Source organism: Caretta caretta, chromosome 6 (assembly GCF_965140235.1).
Source record: "Caretta caretta isolate rCarCar2 chromosome 6, rCarCar1.hap1, whole genome shotgun sequence".
NCBI lineage: Eukaryota > Metazoa > Chordata > Testudines > Cheloniidae > Caretta > Caretta caretta.
The window spans coordinates 20,329,443-20,347,571 of NC_134211.1; the positions used below are offsets into that span (position 1 = coordinate 20,329,443).

General features: G+C 47.8%; 1 protein-coding gene across 1 annotated transcript in view; it reads left to right on the forward strand.

Moving 5' to 3' along the window:
* The first annotated feature begins 8,549 nt into the window (after positions 1-8,549).
* DRD4 (dopamine receptor D4) overlaps positions 8,550-18,129 on the forward strand; it is a 32,042-nt gene continuing 22,462 nt past the window's right edge. The window contains exon 1 of the mRNA XM_048852267.2: positions 8,550-9,187. Coding sequence (XP_048708224.1) covers positions 8,870-9,187 — 318 coding nt within the window. The 5' untranslated portion in view covers positions 8,550-8,869. The remainder of the gene's footprint in view (positions 9,188-18,129) is intronic.

Sequence of the window (18,129 nt, forward strand, 5' to 3'; positions counted from 1 at the left end):
CCATCCTCAGATATAAAGACACCTTAAAGGCCAACCTCAGTGCATGCAAGATAGGTATTAAAACCCGGGAATTTGTTGCACTGCATAGACTCAGATGGAGAAGTCGGTGCCATGAGGCCATGTCCACTTTCATGTGACATGTGAGGTCTCAGCAAGAGAATAGAGCACATTGTAAGGTCAATAATTCAAACCCTCCTGCCAACAGCAACTACACTTACAAGACATGCAACCGCACTTGCAAATCAAGGATTGGATTCGTATCTCATGTGTGAAGCCATAAAAATAAACAAACCCAAAACTCAAGCCAATACTAGTTGAACATTCATTTGTCGAAGCAACATGAGAATCCATTCATCCAATACAAATATTTAATAATAATAATTAATAATTAATAATCATGCCACAACATCATGGAACCCTGCATTGCTGGTTATAAACGTAGCAGGCTAGACCTCTATATATCTACACTCTCTCAACATACTCTACTTCCACATTGTCTAATTTAGAGAATCTGAAATTAGAGAATCTGGAACCATTGGGGGGGATAAAAGTTGGTGTGTTTTTTTTTTTAAAAAGCTGATTTTTTATTTAAATTATATACAGGTTGATTTTTTAGAAAACCCTATTTAAAATTAAATTTGAAATTGACAACCTACGTTAAGGCCTACATTGATAACAATCTATTAAAATCATTTAAAGAAAAAATAATATTAAGCAGTACATATTTGCTGCCAAGTTTTAAAGAAAGTCACCCCACTGAACTGGTGGAAGTCACTGGCTAAGCACCTGGAGCCAGCGATTGTTGAAGTGCTAAACCAGCTTTTGACAGCAGGAACCCCTTCTGTAGGTACAGAGAGAATATTTTCTTCATTTCAGTTTATTTGACAGTTCAGTACAATGACTCATTCATTCAAAGTAAGAACTCAATTGGGAATTGAAAAAGTAGGAAAACTTGTTTTCCTCTTCCAGTCTATGATTAAAGACTAGCATATGGGATAGAGTCACAAAGGGATTTAGGGGCCTAACTGCCACTTTTGTGGACAAATAATTTTAAAGTCATTGGACCAGGGGGACTGGATCCTGGTTCCATCCACCTCCAAAGTAAGTGCTCTACCCACCTGGCTACAAAGTTGTTCTCATACATGCATTGCTCTCTCTCTCTCTCTCGCTCCCCCTCCCCCCCAAATGATTCTTTCATTATTTATTCACAGTGAAACAGCTTCAACAGGAGAGACTGAGGGTGCTCCATGTCAGAATATCCCAAAGAGCCCAGTGGTTAAAGCACTTACCTGAGAGCTGGGAGAGATCCCCTGTTCAAATCCTCCCTCCCCCTCAGCTGGAGCGGGGTCTTGAACCAGCAGTCTCCCACATCCCAGATGAGTACCCTAACCACTGGGCATTATGACGGAGGTTTCCCCATCCTGAGCTTCCTGCTAAAACAGTGTAGGTCCCTAACTCCAAGTGAGGGTTTGCACCTGAGGGATTGTCTACACTAAAAAGTTGTCGATTTAAGTCAATGAATAGCCACCGCAGTAACGAAAGTGGTGGTTCACGTCTACACTTGCTCCTTCTGTCAGTAGTGCACGTCCTCACCAGGAGCGCTTCCACCGACTGAAGCGGGGCATTTTGGAGCACTGACAGCCTCAGCCCCACATGAGGCTCACAGCCTGCACACACCCTCCCCCCGCCCAGCACTGACAGCTCAAGAGAACCTCTCTCATTGGTGCAGGTAGTGTCTACACTGAAGCTGATTAAAATCAGTGATTTAAATCACTTTGATTTAAATGTATCCATCCTGGAACCCACCTCCCTTTATTTTTTGTCCCCTAGTGCCTTAGCTGAAATTCATCCCTGTGCAGAGGGCTAGCAGAAGACATATGCACCACTTATGCCCTTCTTAAGATTTATGTTGAAGGCACAGGTCTTGTGCTGGCCCAGTGCACAGAAGTAAATTGCATCCTATTTGACAATGTTGACATTTAAGAGTCTGTTACACTTTTTGCACTCCCAGCTGTTTCCCTTAGGCAGGGGTAGTCAATTACTTTTTGTCAAGGTCCAAATTTCTTGGTCAAGATATAGTCAAGATCCAGACTCCAGAGAAAATAATAAAAATAAAATAACAATAATAATAATTCAATAAAAAGATTTCAAGGGTTGTTCAAAAGTGTCTGTTTGTCTGGATTTGGCCCACAGTCTGCCTATTGACTACCCTAGCCCTTAGGAGTCTGTAATGATGAATCTACCAGGTAAGGTCTCTGTGCTCCTGCTCTAATCATTAATGATGTCAAAGATAGGACGTGATATTGATGGGCGTATAGAGCCTTCTCACAATGAGGTTACTGATTCGAATTGAGCACAGGTGGGAAGAGACTGAAAGTTATCTGTTGGCTGTTTGGTGGCCTAAGGGGAATGAATTGTGATAATTTCAATCCTGCTCTTGTGGACAGACATCCACATCACACTAATCACAATCATATACATTGTGGATCTTTATTCTCCTTCCCCACTTGAACCTAAACTAGTCTTCTCCTTGGTCAGGAAGACGCCTGTGTCTTTTGGGCCTTCAGGGTTTCATTACGTGGTAAATTGATTTTCTGGGTGGGTTTGCGTCTGTCTGTATGGGCTTGGGGTCAAATCCTCAGCTGGTGGAACTCAATAAAGTTCTATTGCGTTCAGTAGAACTGTGCTGATTTCCACTGGCTTGAAGTTCTAACCTCAGCCACGTGAACAAGGAAGAAAAATGGATGGTTTCAACGAGGGGAGACCTGCCCTGGCACACACACAGACATCCTGGCCTCTGTGTCCCTAGGACACACTCTGACCTCCTGAAATGTGATAATGGAGAAAAGGGGAGTATAGATAGGCCCCGAACAAGCCTATCATTGGGGTGGGAAGGGGGGTAATCCCTTTAAGATAGTAGGGCATGGCCTTGACTAGCCAGCCTCCTGTGGGTGAGAAAAATGGCCAAGCAGCAGCTCAGGTGAAAGAAGAGTTGCAGGGAATAGCCTGCAGGAGACCCTGGATTGGGGAAAGGGCCTTGCCATGCGTGTTAAAGGAAAGGCCTGGCTCAGGATATCTGCTGTGTAGGGAGCGCCAGAGACCTTAGGAGAGACCAGGCTTGGTTTTCCTGTTTTGGCTGATAATGATGTGTCTGTTTTTTGAACCACACACATATCCCTGGTAAATGGGGAGGAAATATTGTTACTGGTGGAAGCTTCATTGATACAGCTGGCTGGGGAGTTGGCCTGCTGCCTCACACAAGAATGGGGAAACTGAGGTAGCGGTACGGTCTGATTCCAGGCTTGGGGAGACTCTGCTGTACAGTACATGTCGCCATCAACAGTAGCAGATCAGGTATGAACATTGCTCCTGTTAAGAGAAACAGCGACATGTGCCCTCACCAGCCCTGAGCCATCCTGCCAGGTCACAGCCTAATGGAAATTTAAATCCTTTTGCAAGAGGTGTATCAAAGCAGAAAGGTGTGTTCAAAACCTCTGCCCGCTTCAGGACACTTCCCCTGTGAGCTTGTAAACATGCAATATCATCACTTAAACTTCCTGATCCCCTCAAACTGTCCCAGTACAGAACATTCCTCGGCTTCCTTGAAGAAAAAAACACAACAGATGACAGGGCCCCAGATTCCATCATTCAAATAGGGACCATTCTGAGTCCCTGTGGGGGACAGTCCTTAGGACAAAGGTCAGCATCTAGTAGTTTGGACATTGGAATACTAATAGCTTGTCATTATTTTAGGGCAGCCACTGTAAATGTCAAAGGAATTCAGCCTGTTACTGAGCGGAAGAAAGTTCTTTCATATTTTAAGACAAGAAGACAAATGCTTCTTCCTCTGGAGAGCCTCTTAACGCATGTTGAGCACCAGATATTGAAGAGGGTCAGATGGTTGTCATCTTTTTATATATAACTCACAGAAGCATGACAAGGTTATGCATTTCACTGTTGTTGCTATTATGTCCTTGTATTGTAGAAGTGCCTAGAGGCCCCATGGGGCTAGGTGCTGTATGCACACAGAATGAACAGCTGGTTCCTGCCCCACAGTACCTACAGTTGAAGGGCCAGCTTATGAACCCATTAGTCATCTTGGTGAGCAGTCACTCACACAACAGTCCCATTAAAGTCAATGGAACTACTTATGTAACGTCTGGCCAATGGGAAGCACAAGCAAGCCCTAAGTGTTTGTCAAGAGACAACAGGTGCATAAAGCAAACAGACAGGAGGGAAGGGGGAGGACACATTAACAAGGTGTTGACTGATCAATGTAATAAACTGGTCAGAGCACATCAGCTACCTATTCATTGTAAATGGCTTTGTAGACATCACAAAAGAGGTAAATTTTAAGGCTTACATTAGCCATGTGCAGCTCAAATGTTAGGGAAGACAGGACTGTTCTTATTCAAAGTCAGTTGATGGAAGAAGTGTGTACCCAGTGCAGTAGGGTAATTACTTTGCATTTACACAGTGTCTTTCATCCACGGAGATTGAAGCACTTTCTAAGGGTAGGTAAAGAATAGGATGGATGGGTGGATGAAGAACACTCACATAGCTTCCCCATCCATCCTATACTCAAAAAGAGTAAAATACCAACCAAGATTATGACAGAACTTTGGTGTGGATTTTCATTCAGCAGCTCCTAAATACACAGTAACAATCATCATCATCATCAAAGAAACCTTCAGACAAGATTTAAAAATGATACATTTAGTCTCCTCAGGATTGAAATGCTTTAATCTAACTAAAGTCATTGGGCTCACAATAGGGGTAGTGGGTTATAGGTACAGTAATAGCTTACGGCAGACCAGAGGTCAGAGTAGATCTAACAGTCCCTTCTGGCCGGAAAGGTTACGAAACAAGTCAAGTTTCATTACTGGAACATCTGAGCAGCCAGTAGCCCAGCATTCAACAGAAATAACCCCATCTTTGAAACCCCCCGTGATCAGAAAGTGTCAAGGCCTGGACAACTTGATGAAAGAGAATTTCAGAATATCTCACCTTAAAACACTGACTGTTGATGGATTTAATGTGGAGGATAACTGCATAATTTCGCTTTTTCATGCTACGCACTTTGCAGTGTTTCTTTTAACAAGAATTTCTGTTCCACCAGTCTCACATCCAGCAACATAAATATTTAATATAGAATCTGTGAGCAGCATTAAGCAGCCATTATTTAACATACATACATCCCACCGCCGCCTCAAAAAACTGCCACTAATGTGTTTTTCTTCTCCCTCTCATGTAGAATTCTCACATGCCATCATTCCCCTAGATGTCACTAGTCTGAACTATGGGATGGCCATCATTCAGACCTGGACCAGTGACAGATTCAGGTTCTGAGCCAAGGTCCATGGAAGTGGACCTCAATGGAAAAGGCTCCCACTGATTTCAAAGGACAGTGGATTGAGCCCTTCAAGTCCAATATCTCCTGAACCATCATGGCTAGAAATAGCAGCTGTGAGATACCAGGCTTTAAAATCCGGATTTACAGAGAATCTCTATCAAGCTCGAACCATATTTTTGGTGATCATTGCTCTCTCCCTCCAACGCCTGCCTAGTTGGCCTCATGGTCCTATGTTGCCTGGCTGCAGAAGCAGAAAAATATGAAAAACTTGAACCAATTGAAAATGCTGCATTCCACAGGAGGTGTCAGATTTTTTTTGGTAAAATCTGAGGGACATACAGCCAGCCAGCCAGCCAGAGGCACTATGGCCCTCTAGGCTCCCAGAGTCATGGGATTATGTCAGAATCTCAGCTTGCTTTTTTTTTTTTTAAACATGACTGTCAAGGTTCCTTCCCCACTCTGAACTGTAGGGTACAGATGTGGGGACCTGCCTGAAAGACCCCCTAAGCTTATTCTTACCAGCTTAGGTGAAAAACTTCCCCAAGGTACAAACTTTGCCTTGTCCTTGAACAGTATGCTGCCACCACCAAGCATTTTAAACAAAGAACAGGGAAAGAGACCACTTGGAGATGTCTTCCCCCAAAATATCCCCCCAAGCCCTTACACCCCCTTTCCTGGGGAAGGCTTGATAATAATCCTCACCAATTGGTAGAGGTGAACACAGACCCAAACCCTTGGATCTTAAGAACAATGAAAAATCAATCAGGTTCTTAAAAGAAGAATTTTAATTAAAGAAAAGGTAAAAGAATCACCTCTGTAAAATCAGGATAGTCAATACCTTACAGGGTAATCAGATTGTCCCTCTAGGCAAAACCTTAAGTTACAAAAAGACACAAAAACAGGAATATACGTTCCCTCCCTCCAGCACAGCTTATTTTACCAGCCATTAAACAAAAGAAAATCTAATGCATTTTCTAGCTAGATTACTTACTAATTTAAGAGGAGTTGGAAGGCTTGCATTTCTGATCTGTTCCCGGCAAAAGTATCACACAGACAGACAGAACCATTTGTCCCCCCTCCCCTCCAGATTTGAAAATATCTTGTCCCCTCATTGGTCATTTTGGGTCAGGTACCAGTGAGGATACCTTAGCTTCTTAACCCTTTACAGGTGAAAGGGTTTTGCCTCTGACCAGGAGGGATTTTATAGCACTGTATACAGAAAGGTGGTTACCCTTCCCTTGATATTTATGACATGACTGTGAAGAAAAGCTTGAAAAGTGACTCACGTGTAACTGGTGCAGTGACATCTGCCTGAGTCTGCTGACAGCCCAAACCAATAGCTCTGAAAAGCACAAACTGTCCCATGCATCTCAGTGGCGCATCTGGGGCCCTGGCAAACACCATTCTCACAGAGAAGGATGCTGGAGGAGAGAGCAGCAGGCCTAGCCCAGTCACTAAAGCAGAACTGGTGGGGTGAGTACTGGAGAGCCTCTGTGACCATCAGTGCCACTTTCTAAGAGAAGGGAGATCCCTACTGCTGCTGAGGGGAAACCAGGCCCCATTCCATTGCCCCTGCCTCTCTGGGAGGGGAGGGCCCCCTCCCACCACTGCAAAGGGCCGGGGCGCACACAGGGATGGAGCCAGGGGGTTCCTCATGTCATGGAGCGTCTAGGGCCATCTGCATATGCAATACGCATGATGGCACAGTGGGAGGCTGAGGTTGTCTTGTTCAGGGTGGCTTCTCTTGAGGTTTAGCCACTCCTGCATAATGCGGTTCTTTCAGACTCCTGCCAAGAGAACCTGTAGACCACGCCACAGTGTAGAGAATTCCCTGATTATAAAGGGCCTGATCCTCAGCTGATGTAAATAGGTTCAGCTCCCTTCATTTCAATGGCGCTAAACCCCAAGTCCCCAGCAATACACAGAAAAGTACAGCTAATCCAAGTAACAACATAATAACAATAAAAAATAACAGCAGTGTCGAAGTAAAACGCTGGCATGATATTTTGTCTGCGTGGTTAAAAAGTGTAATGAGTCCTGATTTTATGGGAACTGGAGCTATATAAATACCTTAGGATAGATGTCAAGTATCAGGGGGTGGGCATGTTAGTCTGTATCCACAAAAACAACAAGGAGTTTTTTACCCAAGAAAGCTTATGCCCAAATAAATGTTAGTTTTCAAGGTGCCACCGGACTCCTTGTTGTTTTTTTAGGACAGATGGAAGGCTAGGAAAAAAGGCAATTTAGGTAGAAATTAGCAGTAGGTTAATTCTCAGGCCACTTTTCTACATACAGCTCCCTTTGGCTGCAGGAGGAGCGTTGCCCCGGAGTAGGATTGAGACAATATAAATGGATTTTCACTAAATCGAATGAGTGATCAGCGTTTCGTTGTGTGTGTGAATGTGGTGGGTAACCCCGGCCCCAAGTCTCCTCGCACTAACCCCGTTACTGCCTAAGGAGATAGAATCATAGAATATCAGGGTTGGAAGGGACCTCAGAAGGTCATCTAGTCCAACCTCCTGCTCAAAGCAGGACCAATCCCCAATTTCTGCCCCAGATCCCTAAATGGCCCCCTCAGGGATTGAACTCACAACCCTGGGTTTAGCAGGCCAATGCTCAAACCACTGAGCTATCCCTCCCCCCTAAATGTCGGGATAGGATGCCGTAGAGCAGGGATTATGATCTCGGAAAGAGCTGGAGCTTTGTTACAGGCACCGTTGGGGACACTTGTCGGGAGGGGGAGACTCCCTCGCCGCGGAGCTGCTGCCCCCCGAGGCACCTCTGGCTCCCCCATGGGGAAAGGGACGAGTCCCGGGTCGTGGCACAGGGCGGGGGGGGGGGGGGGGGCTCCTGGCACTGACACCGGGGAGGTCGCCGCGAGTTGGCGGCAGGAGAAGCGGGATGTACTGTGGGATGAGGCTGTACAACGCCCCCTCTCCTCCCGAGGGCTCGTCCGCCCATCCGCCCACGTGGCTGGGGGCCACCCCCCGCTGCTCCCGCCGGAGCTGCCGCCCCAGCCCTTTCCATAAGCCAGCAGCGCTCAGCGGCTCCCGGAGCGGGTCCCTCCGCGGCTCCCGGGGGGCGCTGGCTGGGGTCGCGGGGTGCCGCGCCCAAGCGAGGACGGGCGCCAGGGGCGGGCCCAGCCCTGCCCGGCTGGGAGCCGGCGGCCGCGCCCCACCCCCGGGATCAGCGGCCGGGGCGGGACCCGCCTTCGCGGCTCACTCCGGTGCAGCCGGGGCCGCTGCCTGCAGCCAGCCAGCGAGCGGGCGGGCGGGAAAAGTTGCGTCCGCGGGGCAGGGACTTCTCTGGGCGCGGGGAAGCTGGGCCGCGCCGCCGGGCTGCTGCCGCCTCCTCCTTAGCCCGAGGGTCGGCGGAAGGAGCCGGGCTCATTTGCCGGCTCGCTCCCACCGCCAGCGGGATGGGCCGGGGGGGCAGCCCCGGCGCGGCGCCCCGCCCAGCCAGCAGCCGGGCGCCGTGAGCCCCGCACGCAGCACCGCGGGGTTGGGGGGGAAGCCCATGAGCCGCCCCCGGCCGGAGCTGCCCCTCGGCCCCGGCGGGGTGCCCCGGGACGGGCGGGCCGTCATGCCGGGCAGCGGCAGCGGGGAGCTGGGCAACGCCACCGCGCCCCGGGGAGCGGCGCCCGGCTACAACTTCGCCGCCTTGGTCTTCGGCGTCTCGCTCATCGTCTGCGTCGTGGGCGGGAACCTGCTGGTCTGCCTGAGCGTCTGCTCCGAGCGCGCCCTCCAGACCGCCACCAACTACTTCATCGTCAGCCTGGCCGTGGCCGACCTGCTGCTGGCCCTGCTCGTCCTGCCCCTCTACGTCTACTCCGAGGTGAGTCAGACCCTGCCTCCTCCAGCAGGCGGCCCGGAGCCCCGGGCACCCCGGCGGGTGCCCCCTGGGTGCTTCCCAGCCGCCTTGAGCCCCGCTGGGTACCTGGGGTTGTCACTGCTGCGTCCCCCTCTGCCAGACGGCGCCTGACAGCTCTTCTGACTCAGCTCTGCGGCTTGAGCCGCAGCCACACGGCCACAGGACAGGGCTTGGACCCCAGTCACGGTGGGAATGCGGCTCTGAGCCCCCCAGAAGCTGGGGCCTGAGTGCTTGCTGCCCCCTGTCAGATTGATTTGTGGGGGGGGACGGAGGGGTTTGGTCTCAAACCTGAGTCCGAACCCAGGCCTGGTGTGCAGTGTAGACGTAGCCTCTGGGGCTAGTTCCACCAGGCTGGGGCGAGGGATTGTTTTACCCCTAGGGTTGTGTTTGTTTCTTTAGGGGCCTGTCAAACGGGTTCCAAATCAAAAGTAAAAGGCAGTTTCCTAAGCTTCTTTCAAGATATGTCCACTCTGCCCAGCTGAAATGCAAGGTCAGGCGCATGGATGCGAAACATCTCAGCAATTGGAGTGAGGATCCGGCTGTAGATATTTGGATGGACGGTTATTATGCTGGTTGCACGAGTGGTGGCCAGTTTTGCGGAACATCTGCCATCCGGGTCTGTAGGAGAAATCTCCTAGTGGTAACCCAGCCAAAAATACTTTGTGAGAGTAACTTTTCTGCTCTGTGTAGGGCTGGGGAGCGAGAGGTAGCAAATGTGGAACAGACTGAATGTCAGGCCTGTGTTAATTAGAAACTCTGATACAGCATATGCCTGATCCTATTACGTTATCTCAGCAGAACTGTTATGATCAAAAAGAGCACTTATTTTCCGAAGCTTAGTTGTAGCGTATGCAAGAGGGAGAAGCTATAGAGCTGGGATGCTTTTGCCTTGCAGGTGTGAATAGAAATAGTTATCCTGCAGTAAAGCTCATCAAAGTCAATGGAAAGACTCCCACGGCCCATAAAAGACAATGCTTGGGCACTCAAGCTAGTGTTTGGATGTGCCCAAATCGTTTGAGAGGCAGCAGTTTTTTGCTCCAAAGGTGCACGTTGTGGGGGAGGGCAGACCAGAGAGAATTCCTGGAATTTAGTTGGGGATTGGTCCTGAGCAGGGGGTTGGACTAGATGACCTCCTGAGGTCCCTTCCAATCCTGATATTCTATGATTCTAAGGCCCAGCAGGGCTTGGAGACATTAGTAAAGCCAGGAAGCCCAGGTTAAAGTGATCAAGCAGCAGTGTCCTCCCCCTAATTGTCTGAAATCCCTGAGGACACAGCACACGGAGTGAGAACACTTTTGTGCTCACGCATGCACACACAGACATGAGTGAGAGACACAGAGGCTTTACTGAGGGATTATAGGATTAGCATGGGGCTGGAGGAGAAGGGTTAAAGTGCAGGTTAAGAGAGCTGGACAGGGTTGGGGCAGACATTGAGGGTGTTGGGGAAACTGGAGGTTGTAGGCAAGGAGATCAGCTCTGAGGAGAGACTGCCATCCAGCACCTGACCATATTGGGTCTGTTGTATATCATGAGGAAAATCAGGGAAAGGAGGCAGCAGGCTAGGGAGGGCAAGGTTTGGGGTGCCCTTACCTTCCTTGCAGTGTCCATGGACTGCTGAGCACTTTCTGTGATCTTCCTGAGGCAAGGGTCGTACAGAAGCGTAAGCTCAGCTGTAAAGCCATCCAGCACCTGTGAGCCCTCGTGACACTCGCCTAGAAGAGCCCCATGCTCTGCTTCCCAGTCAGCCTCACTACAGGCCAGATTGTTATCTAGGTATCTAGGCATTGCTGCACTCATTGTTGCAATGCCTAACTGATTTAGGAGCCTACATCTAATCTTCAAAAGGAATTTAGGCACTTAGGAGCCTAAATTCTGATGACAGCTGATAACTGATTTAGGAGTCTAAATCCTATGTGTTGTAATGCTGAGTACAGCAATGACTAAATACCTTTAAAAATCTGTGTCTAAGTGACTTAGCCTTTTAAGTACCATTTCAAAACTGATTTAGGTGCTTAAGTTCCATTGACTTTCAATGAGATTTAGGTTCCTAAGTGCTTAAATCACTTTTGAAAATGGGACTTTGTTGTCTAGGTTAGATCTTGCAATGCTGATTGGAGCAACTCCTAAATACATCTGAAAATTTGGGCGTGTAGCACTCCACCATCTCGTCTCAGGGTCTTTGCAAAGGACCATTAGAGATACTGCTTGCACCTACGTTTGCCACTTGTGTGTGTAACCCTTCTGCCAGGCCAAGTTGATAGCAGCAAGGGTCGGGTTCAGTACACAGGGGTTCCCTCTCATCAAAGCAAATGCAAAACTGGCTTGAGCCCCCACCCAGTGACCTGGGAAAATCTTACACACCCCCTGGGCGCCTCAAAGAGGCAATACTTCCCCTCTCGCAAGCACAGAGTCTCGGTGTAGTAGAGAATCTTTAATAACATGAGGTAAACGACATCAGCATTAAATTGGGGAAACACCACAACTAGCGTTCATTAACCAAACCATGAGCAAAGACCCACCCCAGAGTCCCAGAACCCAAACGTCTCTTGAGTCCAGCAATCCACAAATCACCCAAAGTCCAAAAAGTCCAGCCCCAGAGTTCAAAAGTTCATCTGCATAGTGTTACTCCCCAGTCTGGCTAAAATGTGCCTGTGTGTGGGAGAAAGAGGTAAGGGGCACCTTACGTGTCCTGAAGCTGACTGCCCCACAGGGCTCTGCTCTGCTCTGCTGTTTCACGAACGGCTCTGCTCCACCACGACCGGCTCCGCTCTGCACAGCTCGCTGTCTCACGAAGACACCGCTGTCTCACGACCGGCTCCGCTCTGCACAGCTCGCCGTCTCATGAACACACCGCTGTCTCACGAACGGCTTCACTCTACCATGACCGGCTCTGCTCTGCACAGCTTACCATCTCACGAACACACTGCTGTCTCACGAACAGCTCCGCTCCACCATGACTGGCTCCGCTCTGCACAGCTCACCTCGCTGTCTCACGAACACTCCGCCAGCCTATCCACGAACAGCACCGCTGCACTCTAGATCTTCCGGCACCCCACTACTTGACACAGTGCTCGGTGATTTCAGCTTATAGTAGTGGGAGCCTTAGTGCTGGTGGACCATAAGGCCAAAGTGAATGCAGCACAGTACCTGTAGCAAGACTCTTAATAGACCCAAAATTAGCTCTGACATTCCACAGTGGAGAGAGACAGAGGTGCAATTGGTGCTTCAGGCCCTCACAAAGGGGCCCACACCACCAATACCTGTCTCAAGTCTCTCTCAATTCACAGAGTTTTGGAACCCATGTCCTTTGCCTAGCGAGTGCTACTCAGTTGATGGTGAGTCCCTCCATCATAACAAAAGGCCAAGTACAGTTCCAAGCACAGTTCCCATAATCAGGGTAATAACAATTTATTCTTCCCGCCCCAATAACAGAGACACTGGGGATCCCACAACAGCCAAAGTGACCATTTGGGCAGTTATGGCCTCATTCTAGGCGGGGTTGGTGTGCCTATGCAAATGAGATCAGCCCCTGAAGTTCTTTTCCACAACTTGCCACACCTCAGATGTCAGGGTGGAGCCCATCCTGACTCTGCTTACATGTGTGCAAGTGCATAGATGACTTCCTAATGACTATAACCCACAGGGTTGCATGAGCACAAGTTCCTCTGTGGACTGGCAGTGCCCAGCACCAAATACAGCAAGAATTGTATGCCGTAGAGAGCTTCCCCTCTGTACTGGGCATTGTAGATGGCACAATGAAGTGCAATGTGTGCGTTTGGGGTGGGAGGGTGGGCGCAGAAGGACAACTGACGCAATGCAGCCTCTGGGAAATACACCTATTCCTTGAATAGCATGGCTGTATGTGATGCCAACCAGGTGTTGACAGCTTGGATGGTTGGATACCCAGGATCATGCCTTTACTTGTATGTTCTGCCATTGCCTCCTCTGTTCACTCGATTTACAGCCTGAACCCCGAGCTTCATGTTGGTGAAGAGGGTCTGTGAGCACCTACCAGTTCATTTTCAGGGGGCATGTTTGTCACTTCTGTAATCATGGTCTCAATTTCTGAAGCTGGGATTTCTCTTGTTCCCTCATCCTCCCTGCCATCTTCCCGATCACCTGTGCCAGCTCCAAATGCTGTGCACTGAGCCCCCACCAATGTTGTCTGAAAATAGCTTGGCTCTTACACTGTAGATCTAGGCCTCATTAGCATGTACAATGTGCTAGTTTACATATGTCTGTGAATCTAGAAGGCATTTCCATTCAGTCCTGAGTACCTGGGGAATTTCCTTGAGTTGGATGCACTTGAAAATCCCATAAGTGCTGGATACTCAGACAACGTGGGTGCAGCCAAATACCAGTTTTGAAAATCCCCAAGCTGCCCAACTCCCATGTTAGCCCCTTGATGGGGATCCCAGTAACTATTTCTGTTTCCATAAGCTTTTGAAAACGTTGATGCTTCAGAGGGGCTGAAATCCACAAATCAGTATCACCATTGAAAATCAGGCTGGAGTTTGTCAGAAGTGTCCCTTAATGCCTCGTGCTGCATTCCTACAGCATTTGAAAGCAGCATGGGAAAACTGTTTATTTTCATATTACTTTTAAAAATCAGTAACCACCCTTTTCCTATCCCACCCATCCAGTCTAATTTCAGAGGCTTTTCTAGCAATTCAGGTGCTGGGGCAAACACCAGACTGTTCCAGCCTGCTACAGGTGTCTCATTGCTGAAGTATGTTACACACTCATCCCAAAAAGTCACTTAACATCTAGATATAGGGAGAACAGCAGCAATACTGAAAGAGCATAGCATCGTAGAACAGCAAGGCTTTTAAAATCCCTTTGGCTGGGATGGAAGTACTTGGACAGCTGGGGCACACAGTAGTGGGAGCAGGTTTTCCAAGAAAAACTTCACCCACATTCTGTTTTGAAAGTTTACTTTGTTGTCTGAAAAAAGAAAAGAAGTACTTGTGGCACCTTAGAGACTAACCAATTTATTTGAGCATGAGCTTTCGTGAGCTACAGCTCACTTCATCGGATGCATACCGTGGAAACTGCAGCAGACATTATACAAACACAGAGATCATGAAACAATACCTCCTCCCACCCCACTGTCCTGCTGGTAATAGCTTATCTAAAGTGATCATCAAGTTGGGCCATTTCCAGCACAAATCCAGGTTTTCTCACCCTCCACCCCCCCACAAACTCACTCTCCTCCTGGTAATAGCCCATCCAAAGTGACAACTCTCTTCACAATGTGCATGATAATCAAGGTGGGCCATTTCCTGCACAAATCTAGGTTCTCTCACCCCCTCACCTCCCTCCAAAAACCACACTTTAGATAAGCTATTACCAGCAGGACAGTGGGGTGGGAGGAGGTATTGTTTCATGATCTCTGTGTGTGTATAATGTCTGCTGCAGTTTCCACGGTATGCATCCGATGAAGTGAGCTGTAGCTCACGAAAGCTCATGCTCAAATAAATTGGTTAGTCTCTAAGGTGCCACAAGTACTCCTTTTCTTTTTGCGAATACAGACTAACACGGCTGTTACTCTGAAACCCATTTGTTGTCTGAGTGCTCAAAAGGGGCTTTTGAAAAGTCCCCACTACTACTTGTTCAAGAGGTGACCCCAAGTCTTCTGCCTCCCAGTCCCCTGCTCTAAATTAGTGATCATGCTGTCTCTCATTCAGAATATGACCTTGTCTACATGCAAGTTTGCACCTGTTTAAAAAGACAACTTTCATTAAGCTGGGTCAATTTAATAGGGCTAGTCTATATTATATTATCACAGCCAGACATCAGTGCATCTAGAGGTTTGTTTCTGATTATATCTTGCTGGGATACAGTCTACATGGGGGAGAGTGTGAGAATGAATATGGGGTGCTTCATTTTCAGTGCTTGATTTTTTTTTTTTCTCTGTTTCAGTCCAGGTCAATTCAAACTGCCCCACTAAAGTGGGCCAAGTTATGCTTAGTTTATGCTGGAGTAAATCATGGCAGTAACCCATTGAAATCAGTGGTGTTACTCTTGGATTTACACCAGTGTAACAGTTCAAGTTTGGGCTGAGTAGGTTTTGTGTAGTGAGGAGAACATTGGATCTAAGAATCCCAAACTTTGGAGTGGAGATCAAAAATTGGATCTGAATCTTTCAGCTCAGATACATCACTTGCCATAGAAACTAATTCCCTCATGGTCTTTCTTTGTCTCACATGTCACTTAGGGAAGGAAAGGTGAGCAGACACTGCTGCAGGTCAGAGAGGTGAGTGCGGATTCCCCCCTCAACAGGACAGGCCTGAGCAGCTTGCGATTTCTTGTTGAAATGCAGGAATCTCTTACTACAGATTTTTAGAGGCGTTAGTGGTTCTGTGGATAACGTGATTGAGGTTTACAGAGCTGACTAAAAGATTTAGACACAATTGGGGGTGAAATCATGGTTCCACTAAGTCAATGGGAGTTTTGCCATTGTCTTCAGTGGGTTTCACCTGTGACTCCTGTAATGCTTGCTTTCTCCCACCTTTTTGTCAGTGATATATTCAAAACAGGAGTTGTCATGCGATGTGCCTGTTTAGTGCCTAGCACAAGGAAGCCCTGAACTCAGCTGAGGCGTCTGGCTGTTACTACAACAATAATAATAAATCAAAAGAGCTAGTTGAGGTTGTTGACGTGGGCTGTGTTTCTGTATCTCAAACACAACTTTCTTTATTACTGCCAAAACTCTAGTCCTCAAGAGAGGATTAAGGATGTTGCACATTTTTGACTGAGCAAAGTTAGGCCCTATACTCAACATGATGGCCTTTCTCTGTTTGTCTTTAACACAATAACTTTGGAAAACCACACCTGATCAATTCCAAAATTTCAGGGAATGCTCTAGGCATTCCTGCGCAGAATCCTGTTGATTTTGATGAGAACTGGAAAAGCCATTTTCACTTATTTTTTAGCAGGACTGCACTGGGGTATGGCCAGGCTTGGCAGCATAATTGCACCAGTTGTTTTGATGACCCTGTCACGGAGTGTGTGGGAGTCAGTGCCCTGCACCCCTCTTCCTGGGATTCACCGTGACTCTCAGCCAGCCAGTAAAATGGAAGGTTTATTGGACAATAGGAACACAGTCTAAAACAGAAAGCTTGTAGGTACAACCAGGACCCCTCAGTCAAGTCCTTCTGGGGGGCAGGGATCTTAGACCCCAGCCTTGGGGTTCCCTACATTCCACCACCCAGCACAAAACTGAAACCAAAAGCCCGTCCAGCAGGCTCTCTCCTCCAGCCTTTGTCCAGTTTCCCGGGCAAAGGTGTCACCTGGCCCCACCCCCTTCCTGGCTCAGGTTACAGGCTCATCCCCTACTATCCCATTCCCAATGCAGACAGTCCCAGTAAAACTAGACGACATTCCCCGGACAATTCGCCCCTCTCCATACTGCGTCACAGACCCCACCGGCCATTGCCATGGGAACCATATCATGAAGCATTTCTAGTAGAAATCACAGGGATGAGGTCACGTGGGTGTGGCCTTGGGCAGAGTCCCAGGAGAAACAAGGCAGGGCATCCCCAAGTCTTAGCCTGTTGGCTTGGTGAGGTGGAGGATGCAGCTGGCTTTTGGATTTGTTGAGACCCAGCTGCTCCAGAGGGAGCAGCGTCAGTGTGTGCAGCTTGGGGTGACCATTCCATGGGTAAGAGCCTGCCCAGGGGATTGTGGGAGTGGCTGGGCCAGTTGCAGCTATGTGACTGAGCGAACTCAGGAAGAGAGAGGGCACTAGCTGTCCGTCCTTCCCTTTTAATCTGGGGGTGGGTAGAAAGCTACTTTGGAAGGGGGAGAAAAAGGAGAGAGACATATCTGGCATGGGGTAGGTGTTGAATGGGGAACCCTAGTAGGGGGGAGCAGAAAATGGGGGGGATGACATATGGAGCCCCTGACATAAGGCAGGGTGTGTATAGTACTTAGCGTATGCGCAACGTGCCTGAGGTGGCATGTGACCAGGGTTCATCACTGTGTTTGATCTGCTGATTGGATCATTAGCTTCCTTGGCACAGGCAGAGTACTGATGGGAATGCTAATCCATGACCCCGGGGTGGGTGGGTGGATGTGTGTGTGTGTGTGTGTGTAAAAAGAATGGAAAATACTACTTTTAAATTGTGAGTTTAAAGTAAGTCCCTTCATAGGTGTATTTCATCATTACTTGAATTTTACACTTTGCTATCTATATCATACCACAAACAAAATTGATATCTTTTAAGACTAAGTGACAATCCAAATGCCATTGATGTGAAACTCCTCCTTAGTGAGCTACCAATGAGTGCCGTGCAATTGCCCATGCTATGGAAACTACACGATATTGGAACTCGGAGTCTGCGAGGTGACCAAAAGCATCATGCTAAAATAAAATAAAGGATTATCTTAGACAACTTCACAATCAAATTGAGGTTTAGTTGAGCATTCTTTAAAATTGCTAGAGGTTATACATAGATTCTATGCATAGACTGTTTTTGTTTTTCAGAAAACCTGAAAAGCCATTTGCACCTAAAGTTGGCTAACCCATAGAGCTCAGCCTACAGAAGCAATGAAGTGTGCAGCCTTCTGCGTTAGGCTGAATTTAAAAAAAAAAATTAACAATACCTAGGTCTACAGTTACAGTTAAGCTGTTTCTCAGAACAAGTTTAGGGAAAATAACCTTGTTCTGAGAAATAGCTTAACCATTTTAACAGAAACTATAATATATATATATATAATAAAATCAGCTCAAATAGTTTTGTCTAGCAGAGTTAGAAACACTGAAAAATGGGGTCTTATAATGTTAAGAGTGTCTAGCTTTCATACCTGTGCTGTTTATAATAACTGAGAAAAGAAAAGATTGATGTAATGGTGGTGAGCTGTAAAGGTTTTATGGCCAGGAGTTTGGGATGACTGTATTATTC